At 41.0% G+C, this 12,990-nt stretch overlaps 1 protein-coding gene across 3 annotated transcripts in view; it reads left to right on the top strand.

Annotated features, from left to right (window-relative positions):
* Nucleotides 1-12,990, top strand: part of PLD5 (phospholipase D family member 5) — a 211,355-nt gene that overhangs the window by 119,079 nt on the left and 79,286 nt on the right. For 2 of the 3 annotated variants that reach the window (XM_032466511.1, XM_032466512.1), the window contains one exon: nt 11,728-11,839. In XM_032466511.1, coding sequence (XP_032322402.1) covers nt 11,728-11,839 — 112 coding nt within the window. Of the gene's footprint in view, nt 1-11,727; nt 11,840-12,990 lie in introns of those variants that run through there. The other variant, XM_032466513.1, reaches the window with a different exon arrangement.

Here is a 12,990-nt window from a genome sequence, read left to right as displayed (position 1 = left end):
ACAAGTCACAGGGCCCGGCCGCATTCTTGGAGGGACGAGAGACTCCAGGATGGGGGCGTGCGTGTACAGGATGGGAAGAATTGTTGGCAGCCAAATCCCCAGGTGGTTTGTATGCTCTCAAATCTTTGAAAAGAGCTGATCTAAACCATTCCCACCTCCTGCTCTGTGAGTCTAGCAAACCCTCCTGGTGTTTAGACTCTGGGAGAAGATAAGTCATCAGGGAATGGCAGAGCGTCTCTGGGTCATGGTTCCTGAAGTCACATGATGGTCAATACTCAGCACTGCTCACAGGGCAGTGGTGAAATGGATGAGGGAGGCTCCGGTCGGTTTGGCATAACAGTGCCTAGCATGGTGCTTGGTGCATACTAGCTGTTAAAGTAAATATTTCTTGGGCAACAAATATGAAGTTGTAAATATTTGTTGAATAAATTGTGTCAAAGATAAACAAAGCTGGACACTAGCTGAAGTGGTCAGGGCAGATTTTAATCAGTAATACTATTGCAAGAGGGAAGAGGGTTCAGGTGAAGGGAGAAACTCAACAAGATTTGTGCACAGAATGACTATGCACTTTACAGTGGAATGAGGGATTGGAGCGGGTGGCAGGGGCCTGAGCAGCGTCAGGGAAGTAGAAATTTATAAAGCAGTGGGAAGAGGGTTGGTCCATGTGAAACCTACCCAGGATTGCTAACTGGTGCGTATCAAATTTCGGCTCCTGCCATCCTACGGAGGCCTATCTTCGAGTGTTGACTGGGAAGGACAGTTCTTTGGTAATCGTGAGCTTTCTCAGGCAGGAACTTTAAGAGGAACTCGATCACCCTAGGGACATGTTAGTGTTTGTTCGAGCCTTTTAATGGAGGAGGAGAGACGAGGGTGGAGCAGAGGAGGGTGGATGAAACCATTTGTGCCTAGAGTCTGCAGTTTTTGTAGGCCAAAGTTGAGAGCTATTGGAAAGATTAAAAAATAAATAAATAAACAGGTAAAATTTAAATCAAATAGGCTTTCAGCCATACCTTCTTTTTGAGGAATGTAAAACTTGGTGGCCTGGAGAGAATAGGATATGCGTCCTTAAAGTGCACCAAAGAGAAAAAGCTGACAGGAAGGACCTGTTTTCTTTCCTCCTTTCCTGATCTCTGTACAGTTACCCCTCTTGCATGCTAAGATGGCAGGCAGGAAGGAGTGATCCAGGCTCTGTAAAAACTTATCTCTAAAAGCCCAAGACATGTGGTATTTAGGTAAGTTCTCCTGGGCCTCTGAATCCTAAGTCCTGTGGCCAACACTGCTCTAGGGCTTGAGGGTTGGATGAGGGGGACCCTAAAAAATGCATCTTGTCTTTCCTACCTTGCACTGGGTGTTGTTAATCTCTTGATGGTTGACTCCCTCTGTGCTGAAAGAAACTGGGCAGTGACTTTCCTCTGCATCATAGCCACGTTAAGGGCTAGTGAGGGCTATAGCTCCTTGGTAACCATATTTTCATATTTAATCAAAATATAGGGTTGGGCTAAGGGTTTTATTTCTTTCTTTCAGAATGAGTTTAAACCTTGAAATATTATATTTCTAGGACAACTTGATTGCTAATTTATGGGATAAAATGATGGAGATTTATGAAATCAAGTCTGTTTAGGAAAAGCCAGGAAATAGGGCTTAACAAAGGCTTATTGGTAGAGCTACCTAGTTCACTGAGTAAAAAAAAAATCCGATTTTCTGGGAGTTCACAGTAAGGAACCAAATAAAATAATTAATGAGCTGCAACAACTGAATCTTAATGAGATGTATTTTTATGAAATCAATTAGTTACTGGTCTACAGGGAGCCATGATTGCCAGTTGATGATACATCACGATGGTTTAATTTTGAAAAATTATGATTTTTACAATTTGACGTTATTTGCTCGATTTAGTTAAGTACCACGTATGAAAGTTCATTGATCCAGTAAGTCATTTTGGGAAGCATACGCCAGGACCCTGAATCTACACAGTAAGTGGTAGGCAGACTGTAGAAATGAGTCAGGAGTATAGCTCAGATTTCTTTTTATCTACTTACCAGCTATGTGACTTTAAGCAAGATGCTGAACTCTCTGTGCCTTAGTTTTCTCGTCAGCAAAATCAAGGTGATAACAGAACTTAACCCCACAGATTGTTGTATAGATTAAATTAGTTAACATATATAAAAAGTATAGAACAGTCTTTGACCATTTTAGTGGCTGTGTGTTTGCTATTAAATTTATGAATGTTATCATTCACATTTACTTATCTGTATACACACTGCAACTCTAGTTCAAGTCAGTTTAATTGTAGTAACAAATAATGAATTCTTACTGTGTGTTATACACTGTGCTAGAAACCAGGATGGTTACCGTGTAAAATTAAAAGAGGAATATAACTTCTACAAATGTGAAACTCTGGGTGGATAAGAAGAATTAGGCAAATTATCATTATATATGGAGTTCTGGCTTTTATTTGTTACTTACAAGTTTCTGCACATACATGTACATACACACAGAATCTTGCTCTCACTCATCTATCTATACATACGGACATACATATGTACATACATATATATCCCTATGCACAGCTGTCATGTTGAATACCCAAGAAGTAACATGGTTTTCTCAAATCTATAGCCACTTCTTATTTTTGTTGGTTGATCCGTTGGTTGGTGTTCTGTTCCCTGTTTCTGTTTGAATTGAAGTTCCCTATAACCAGGCAACATCCGGTAATCTCGCTTTGGTGTTGGTGGGATACTCCCTGCCGTCAGCTGAGTAAGCAGTGCATCCATGTGTGACCTGGGTCTCCAGCTCTGTCTTGTAGCCCACTCATTCCTTCCTAGCAACATTCTTCCTGGCTATAGATGTAAGTTAGCCAACAGGAAAGAGCTTTTGTTTTACCTGACTTATAAACCTTTTCCTTGTCCTTCTATTGCTATCACTTCATATTTTGACCCAGAATGTCTGGTGGGGGGCGGTTAGCCAAGACTCCACACACACCAGTGCCTCTGATTCTCCATCTCCACCATCTTACTGATTCTCCATCTTCAGTGCCTCTCTAAGCCCACTCTTCCTTTCTTTCCCATCTCTGGTCTTCCAGTGTGGGTTTCCATTCCCTCTCCAAGTCTATTGAAGGGGACCTTTCAGTCATTCCATGCAAATAGCCAGCATCTACTTTACAACACAAGGGTATTTCTGGAACCCAGGATAATTCTGTTTTTAACAGTGCCATTGCCGTGTAAAAGCCTGATAAAAGTTTCCAGATATCCGGTAACATCATCATAATATTTAATTAGAATTTCTTTTATTTTTTACTAACTTTTGTGTTATCTGGGAAAAATAAAATGAGAACAGTTCCTGCTTTGAGTTACGCCTAAAAGAAGGTGAGCATAGTTGGTAGAGACTGGATCCTTCAGAATAATTGAAATTCTTCCAACCTGTTGTAATTAAGAGATTGGTGTATTGTAATTAAGAGGTTGGTGTATTGTAATTAGAAGGTTGGAGTGAGGCAGCTAGAGAAGGTAGGACATTCTGATACAACATGGAAAACACACATTTCATCCTTTGTTTCTTCGATGTAGATCTGAGGACTTGAATACGTTTTTACTATATTATGGCAAACTTCCTGCAGTCTCTTTTGTATTGCAGGGGGAGGCGGCTATAGGGAAAAATAAAACATGTAAAAATTAATTGAAACATAATTAGGTTACATACTAATGCTCTGTTGTTATTTGGCTCAGTTTAGAATCCATTATTTTGTTTATTTTCAGTTCTCAAAGCTTGGGTTTATAGAAAAGGCAAACTAGCAGCATTATGCAGGAGGCACGTGCTACAGTGGAAGGACCATAGGGTTGGCACCAGCTACATTTGACGTGACCACTAGTTTAGTAGTTGTGGTCACATTGGGCAAATGTCATAATCCCTTCAATCCTCAGTTTCCTCATTGCTTTGTAATTTGATTAGGTGATGTTTGTAAAACAACAAATGATGGAGCTTATAAAAGATAGTTTCTGTTTTCATTTTGTTTTTGTTTTTCTAGTGCAGGAATTTCCTTTTCTCATTTTAGAGCAGGAATATCTTTTAGCTGTCCAGCAACTTCTCAACTTCTGTTACAGGAGGTGAAGATAATTCTACCCAGAATACTGACTCAAGTTGTTCTTCAAGGTTTAGGTGAAGAAAGGAGAAAGGAAAATGTGCATACTTTCTAGTAGATTCTCAGCCTGTTCTCCAAGTATGACAGTGTTCAACCATGACTACCAGTCAGAATCACCTGGAGAGCTTTTAAAATATATTGATGCCCAGACTCAGATCAGTTAAAATTAGACTGTTTGGAAAGGGACTCAGGCTTTGATACATTTTAAAAGATTACTTGGAGACTCCCTTGGGCAGCCAGGATTGGGAGTCACTGCTTTAAACTGTCCCACTCTAATGAACAGCGTGTGAGTTTCACAGATGTCACGATAGGGCCAGGTCGATCCCTTTCCTGCTCGGTTTGTCAACCTAATTTTATCTGTTTCTGTTTCATCCTGTTTATTCCAGTTGTTCTCTCCGTGATTATATAAAAAGGTGGCAGCTTCTACTTGAATGTTCCACCTACTTCAGGGCTCTAGGGCTTGTGTCGTGTTTATTCTCTAGCTTTGCTGTCGAGCAGATGGCCGGGAAGACAAGGGTGCACAGTGATTGCTTGTGGATGTCCAACAGTAGAGTATCTTCAGCCCTCTCATCTCCAGGCTGGAAAACCAACTCCTGGCGCAGTGTCAGCGTGAAAATAGCATCACCTTATGGAAAGAGTGTCCCTGTCTTTCAAAGCAGCATCTTTTCCCTGTTCCACAAAATCAACACTCAGCAAATGCTTATAAACTGGCCTTCTCCTTTTTGAAATATGGCCACAGAGTGATTTTGAACGTATCTTTATTGAACAAACATTTATCAAGGTACTGTGCTGTTTGCTGGGGATACAAAATCAAATGAGCAACGGTCCCTCCCCTATGGAGCCCAGAGTAGTGGGGGAGACAGAAACCAATGATAAGAATACGGTGGAGCAGCCGTGAAAGGAGCTGCCAGCGAGCAGGCCTGTGCAGCTCCGTCTCTGATCTCGGCTGCTCGGCTGCTCGTCAGAGCCCCCTGGCTCCTGTGGTTTCCGGTCCTCCCTCAGTGCTGTGCTTTCTTAGTGAATTCCTGCTGCTTCTCTGTGCTGTTGTTTCCCCAGCTGTTGAGTAATTCTAATTACATTCTTGCTTGCTTTCCTATATATATATATTTGATATCAATATATAAGAAAGTAACAATATACTTATATTTATATAACATAATACATATTGAAATCAGTCTACAGTGTCACTATAAAATACTGAGGGCCAATGTAGTTAAGTTTGAAATATTAGATAAGAGTATTCAATATAATTTTATTTGTAGGGGAGGGGGGTAATTAGGTTTATTGATTGATTGATTTTTAGAGGAGGTACTGGGGATTGAACCCAGGATCTTCTGCATGCTAAGCATGCATTCTACCACTTGAGCTATACCCTCCCCCCTCTAATATATTTCTAAGGGAAATCATCATTGTGATATAAACTCATAAGCACTACGATTAGCAAAAGTTTAACCTCTTTGATTCTTTTAAAATCCAATCATTTAGGCATGAATAAATCATGAACTAAAAGACATTCTTCTCAAGTATTGGCATTAAATAATGACTTTTCTTTAAAGTTGTCTTATGTTAGTTTTATTTACCTATACGCTTGATTGTTTTCTCTCTAGACCTTCACTCCGTATTTCCTATGGTCAATTTATGTTTTTGGAACTTTCTTTTAAAAAGAATAGGTTGGGTTGAATTTTTTTTCTTATAGCAATAGTAATAGTTTCTTACTACAGGAAATTTGGAAACTACAGAGAAATGAAAGAAAAATGAAATCATGTGATCATGAAGAAAATTTTTTTAATAGTTTTATATTTTATTCATAATTGCATACGTAGGCTCAAATTAAGAAAATTGTATTTTAATTTTGAACTGAATGTCATACCATGAGCATCTTTCCGTGTTATTAGAAACCCTGGTAAATATTATTTTAATTAGGCTGCATGATAGACAATGTAGTAGATAAACCGAATTAAATGTACATAGCTGTTTCTCTATTAGCGGACATTTAGGCTACTTCTTTTTTTTCTGAAATAAATTCTACTGCAGTAAATGTCTCTGTGCAAAACATTGCTTTCTTTTTGCTCTTTCGCTCAGGATCCATTCTCACAAGTGGGATAAGAGGACTAAGGGACCTGCTTTCTTCAGACCGTAGCGTTTTTCAGGGAGCATGTAGAAAACCCTCATGGTTGCTTCCCCTGGGAAGCTGGGACTGTTGGCAGTGAGGGCTTGAAGGCATTCGGCCTCCATTCTGTGTGGGATCCTCTGCCCTCTCAGAGCAAGTGATTGTGGAAGAGCCAGACTGTGTGGCCCATCCTGGCATTCCTCCCTTGCCCCAGTCACGTCCCAGGCCACCATCTCCTGCAGTGCCATCCACACTCTCCTCTGTGCTCCTGAATGCACTGCCACGATTACATTGTCTGCCTGCCTTCTGCAGCCAGAGCGGACGCTGGAGCAACGTCAGAGCGACTTCTTAGTACCGCGGGAGTCCAGCTGCCCAGGTCCCTGCAGTAAGCACGCCGCTCCTGATATTAATTCCTTGCTACTTCCTCGCCCCTTATTGGCACGATGAGCTTCTTCATCTCTCTTCATCTGCCCCCGACAGGGATGGCTTTGTTCATACTTTTTATCCTGTGTGTGTATGATAATAGCTTAGCTAACATACGTAGTCATAAATACACACATGTGCACAACGTGCGTGCACACACACATTTTGGTGCTTTTGTTTCTTTGGGATGTATCTCTAGATGTGGGCTTCCTGAGTGGGAGGAAGCAATATGGTTGTTGCAAACTTCTTGGTGTCAGAACCCTTTGTTCTTGCAGCTGTCCAGGTAGGTCAGGTCATGGTGTCCCTGAAACCCTCCAGCAAGTCACAAGTTATTTTCTATTCTGCAACTTTTTATCTTTATATGAAGGGAAAAGTATTAATACCCTTAAAGATTCCAGTCTTGGGAATGGGCTCTACTGTATAGTTCAGGCTGTAGGCAACATTCTTTTACAAAAGGTGCAGAACCAGTATGACTAAGCCCAGGAAACAGAGGGTTAAAGACAAAGGAACAGATCTAATATGGAGTCAGATTTGTTCTTTTCTATTATATCTCTTCAAGAATCCTTCATTAGCAAATACATCAAACACTTATCCATGTCACATTGCTCACCACTTGTTTCCACTCCTCTTCATTCTCCTTAATGGCTTTTAGTGTTATTTACTGTCTGGTTAGCGTCCTTCATTGAATATGTTCCTCATATGGGTAATGTAGGTAGTGCAGTCTCTAAATCTGAATATATCTGCAAATAGTTCTTTCTTTCGCGCTGGCAGGTAAAATCCCTGACTGGGTAAAGCATTCTTGGGCTTCAGTCTTTTTTTCCCATGGTCTGTCACCACCAAATGCGGGTTTGGTATTGCCGATGGTTAGCTCCACACCAGTCTGATCCATTTTCTTTGATAGGTGACGTTTTTTGTGGTTTCGTATTTGACCAAAAGTTTGTTAAGAATTCCTCTTTTCCCTAGGTATTGGTTAACTTTACAGAATGTACCTAGATGTGACTTTCCACATTACATTTGCCTCCAACTTTTCAACATGTAAATTCAGGTCTTTCCTCAAGTTGGACAATGATTTCTCCTGTTATTTGCAAACATATTCTTTTTGTCTCTTTTTTTTTCTTCCACTACACCTATTAGCCACATGTTACCTATCCTTATTTTATCTAGCACTCTTTTCTCCACTTACCACCCTTATTGGCCATACTGTTCTTTAGTTAGTTCTAAAAATCTCTGAGTATTAGTCCAGCCACGTTTGACTGCCCTTGAGTGCTCATCACTGTGTTTTTCCTCCAGCTCCTGTCTTCTTGAGTAGCCTGGTACTCATTGTGTTCAAGCGTCTCCCTTGTTGGGTCCTCTTAAATGTGTTGATATTTGACTTTATCAGATCAATAGTGGTTCCTTTCAGGTGAAGGAGGGGCCATATTAGATGGTCAGCTTGTCCCTCACTGGGGCACCTGGAGAACACCTCTCCCTTTGATGCTTCACACTCCCAGCTCCAGGCCTAGCAAGGCTGCCCCAACTCCTGCCCAGCCTCTTGGAGAACAGGAAGCACTTGGACATTCATGTGACACAGAGGATGGCTCTACAGGCACATGGATACCCAGAAACTGACTCTGCCGGTAATCAAATGCCTTCCAGCCCCAGAACATCTTAACTCAGAAGAGCTGACTATACCAGAGCTGGGAGGGAAAGGAGAGGGAGTGGCTTGGGGATAATGTTCTCCCCTGAATACCCCTTCCTTTCCAACTTTAACATAACAGAAATGGTCATGGAGCAAAAACTACACTGTTGTGAACATCAACACACCACTTAATTTTCTTGGACCTCAGTCCTTGTTTATAAAGTGGGGAGATTGATAGACTACTGATCTCAATGGTGTCGTCCAGCTCTGACATTATACTCTCAATCTTGGTATCCTGATGATTCTGACATCATACCTCAGTCTGATGAAGGGGTAAACTTCAGGGGTTTTCCAGCTGTGTTCTGTGAAGTCCTGGGGATTCTGCACAGGAGGGCAGAGACTGATTGATGGAGATGCTTAGCTTAAGTTTTCATTTGAACAAAGAGTTCAACTGTTAAAACAGGTTTGAAAACCATCACCATATTCTACATAATCTCCAGAATTAAGCTTACGGAGCATGACTTCCTTCTGATTTCTCTTTGGTATTTTTGTTTCTTCCTGTCACATTTTGCTGTGGCATTTCATCCTGCCCATGAGTTGTCTGGGGTCAACAGAAATAGGCAGTATTTATAACCCCTGCTCTCTTGGGATTGAAAGGGCTCCCTGTGTTCAGCAGCCTCTTCATAGTCACAAAGGGACTGAGCTGGACATCTGTCCTTGGGTACAGCTTCCTCTCCAGGACGAGGCTGTCTGTCATGAGATTACTGCAGACATCAGGGAAAAATTGGCTGAAAGGAGGTCAACCTGCCTAAGCCACTGACTGTCTTCAGGATGATTTATTTAAGTTTGAGATGTTGGCTGACGTTTGCAAGTCTTTAAACTACTGATGTTTAAAAGCCAAGGGGCTTTTGTTATTCCATTATGAAAACACAATAAGTGAATTTAACTCAGAAAGCAGGAGGCCTTACTGCAGATCTCTGTATAGAGTGTTTCATACCTTTGGAGGTAACAGCATTCTGAATGTCTTAGCAATACTGTGTGGACCAGGAAGTAAGACATTGAAAAGAGGGGAGATTTAATAGAAGTTCTGCCTTACGTAGAAGTGTAGAAGTTCTGCCCGAGCGCGAGTTCATTAGATTGAGCACTATAATTTAAAATGTTAAGAATCCTTGGCGTAAGTAATCAGCACATATTGAAGTAAAAATAAAAATAAGCTTTATTTAATGACAGTCTGCCCCTCTCTGTAGCTTTTGGAGTTTCTATTTTCATTCATGTTGGAGAGCTCTGGTCTTCATTTTAAATCTTACAAAAATAACACAGTGGGAATCAATTTAAGGCACAGAGCCAGAAACACAGATAGAAGATCTCTTAAGTTTCATTTGTGCTAAATATACTGTTTACTAAGATGAGGGAAAAAAAAATTTGCTTAAAAATACTGGCTCACTAACGGTGGGGTCTCACAGAACACCCAAAGTCCATAAGCCCTTTCCCTGTGTGAAGGTGAAGAACACAATTAATGTGATGATGAGATGACCGTGAGTCTGGGCTGTGCAGACATCACCAAGCCTTCAAGGGTGTGTGACAAGGGCATAGTCACAACTCAGCAAAGTGACAAAGCTGGCAGAGAGGAGGCTATGTTGGTGGCAACTCTGTCTGCAGGAAAACCCCACCAAGTGCGTCTTCCCTCGTATCTAGTGTCTGAGCTTCTCACTGACAAGCCCTCCCTTCTCCATAGTAAACTGGAAATTTACTTAGACCCTGAAATCAGCAAATCAACAGCTGCCTTTTTCCCTACTCTTCCCTCTCTGTCTCCTCCTATGTCTCTCTTTTTCTTTCCCCTTCTCTCCTCTCACCTCTTTATTTAAAAAAGCAATTCGCAACTGCCTGATGCACACATTCAGCACACCTTGGAGGAATACCTGGTTTGTGGGGAGGCTGCCGCCAAGCTCCGCATGCAGAGTAATTTGGTCGCTTTTGATGAGTTCTGCTTTGGGCATCCTTTATCAGCACACTTAGTCAAACAAAAAGGAAGCCTCCATCCCTGACATGGGGGCAACTCCTCTATCCTCCAATGCCCAGGGAGCATGGAGCTTTAGCTGTGCTGCACTGGCTCCAGGTTGGAGTGCGGCTGGGTTATACCAGACACTCTTCCCTGTTGTCAGCTGGCATCTTGGCACAGGCTCCCCAGCTCCCTCCTCCTTAATACTCCAGAGCTGTAGGGTTTTGATCTTTGGCTTCTTTCCTTTCTGAGGCTGCATCGCAGGAATCACTGCTCTACATCGACGTTTCAGCCATCTTCTCTTATCAGTCTTCAGATCCTTTCTACATAATCAGCACCAATAATCCATTCTTGTCAAGACTCTGCCACTTGGGGGCCATTAAGGCCAAAGCCTTCTTGTCCTTTTGGCCTCTGAAGGCATTTGAGTTTGTGGCCAAAAACAAAAATCTGAAAAACCAGTAAAAGAAGACCAGTTCACTTTTATGACAAGGAGGAGTCTGGGAAAATGCACAAGGGAAAATAAACGGGGCAGCGTTGCAACTCACTCGCCTGAGATGATACAATGACTGTGAACCTACCACTATGCAGAGTCTCCCAGAGACTAAAATTTACTATAAAATTTGTATGCTTGTGAAAATCTTATAAGGAAAACCTTTATTTTTTATTTGGTCTTCTACTTTAGTCATTTTCAGGCTGGGCTAATACTTCTAGATTTCTAGGCAGAGCATAACTTGAATTCAATAAAATAAGTTTTAAACAAGTTGAATTTAGACAAATCCCTACCACTATAGTAAGTAGCCATGATGACCCTCACAATAGCAAACGTTTAAGGGATACTTGCCTACTACTAACTCTTAATCCTCACGAAAACCCTTTAAAGTATATACTAATATTATCTACATTTTACTGAGGAAGAAACTGGAAACTAGTGAGATTAAGAAATACAGATTTTTTTTTATTGAGGTGTAGGCAGTCTACAATGTTGTGTCACTCTCTGGTGCACAGCACAATTCCCTAGCCGTACATGAACACACACACACTCACCCTCCTATTCTTAAGAAATCCAGCTCTTAAGTTGGAAAACCAGCTGGAATCTGAGTCTCTCTGGACCTAACCACAGCTGTTTAATATTCTCTATCTCTTCATGTGTAGATAACTTCAGAGTTCATGAAAAAGTAAGAGAAGAGTAGATTTGCATTGTAGCTTTGAGGTGATTATTGCAATAATTGGTGAGTCACACAATACTCAAAAACCAATGTAATCTGTGTTTGAACTACTACTGTTTCTATCAACTCTTGAAAGAATTTTCCATAAATAGTAACCGCTGAAGTGCTTGCCTTTTAAATTTGAATGAATTGTTTTCATTTTCAATGTTTATTTATTCCTATTTAAAATAGCCTACTTTTAGATTTTCTGACTTTGTTTCTGAATATTTTTTCTAGGGTCAACGTCTCTTCGAAAAGTTGCTCCAGCTGACTTCTCAAAGTATTGAAATCAAGCTAGTGAGTGATGTAACAGCTGATTCAAAGGTATTAGAAGCCTTGAAATCAAAGGGTAAGGCCAAGGTTGACATGGTACTCTACCTCTGGGTGTTCTGTTCCAGTGCCTTTAATTCCACTTAGAGTGATAAATGATTTCTCCATAGTCAACAGATTTGACTTAGCACACTTCTTATTGTTACTGTGAAAAATAGCCTAATTAAATACTTTAAATGAGAGAACTAATTAATCAGTTCTGCCGAGTTTTTTTTAATAGTGTTGTTGCCTATTAGTTTATGCAAAATAATCTACCAGTCATTAGATGATAATTAACTAGAAAGAAGAACCTTTTCCTGTGAACACTTTAATGATGTGATTAGAGAAAAGAGCCACTTCTTATCGGAACAGTCATTGGATTTCTGGTTTTCTCTTGCCCATCAAATGGGAATTCTCCTCATGCTACATATTCTTTGACATAATATAGTCTAACTCATGACTTGTAAGATAATTCCATAGGAGGCCACCATTTGTACGGCCACTTTGCAGTTTGTCTTGCAGTCCCTGAAGACAGGATAATTACAAAGTAAATTTCTTCATTTTGCTATATCTTTACTAACCGAACTCTCACTGCCAAAGAGTTTTTACTGATTTATAAAAAATTTTACCCTGAATTTGTTTACTATCCAAACTGTAAGCCTCTGAAGGCAATTGGCAGGTGTGAGCCAGTGACAATGTTCAAGCTGCAGGATGTCCCCAGGAGAGGACGAGGTGTTGTTACTGAGCACAAGTTTACATGCCCAAGGCACAGTGAGGCCAAACAAACCCAAACGTTGGAGTTTGGAGCAGAGAAAGGTTTATTGCAGAGCTGAGCAAGGAGGATGGGTGCTTGTGCCCCACCAAATCTCCAAACTCCCAGAAGGGTTTCAGCAAAGGATTTTTAAAAGCCGGGTGAGGGAGAGGAGCCCCAGGGTATGTGATCAGCTCTGCACAATTCTCTGATTGGCTGATGGTGCTCAATCCTTAGGCGCCAGAAAGTCTGGGGGCTACATACTCAGGATCATCAAGTCATTAATTTCTTCCATTTGATAGTGATTTTTAGCATCTGAAAAACTCAGGAAATATGCATGAGATACTATTACCTGGGTACTTCAGAGAGGAACTACAGCGGAGGATATGGAGGAGGGATCTCTGCCAGGAAGGTCCCAGAGGGTCCTGCTCGGTTATGGT

This window comes from Camelus ferus, chromosome 23, assembly GCF_009834535.1.
Source record: "Camelus ferus isolate YT-003-E chromosome 23, BCGSAC_Cfer_1.0, whole genome shotgun sequence".
NCBI classification, from domain to species: domain Eukaryota; kingdom Metazoa; phylum Chordata; class Mammalia; order Artiodactyla; family Camelidae; genus Camelus; species Camelus ferus.
Note: the sequence above shows the minus strand (reverse complement) of the source record. Positions and strands in the feature narration are given on the sequence as shown.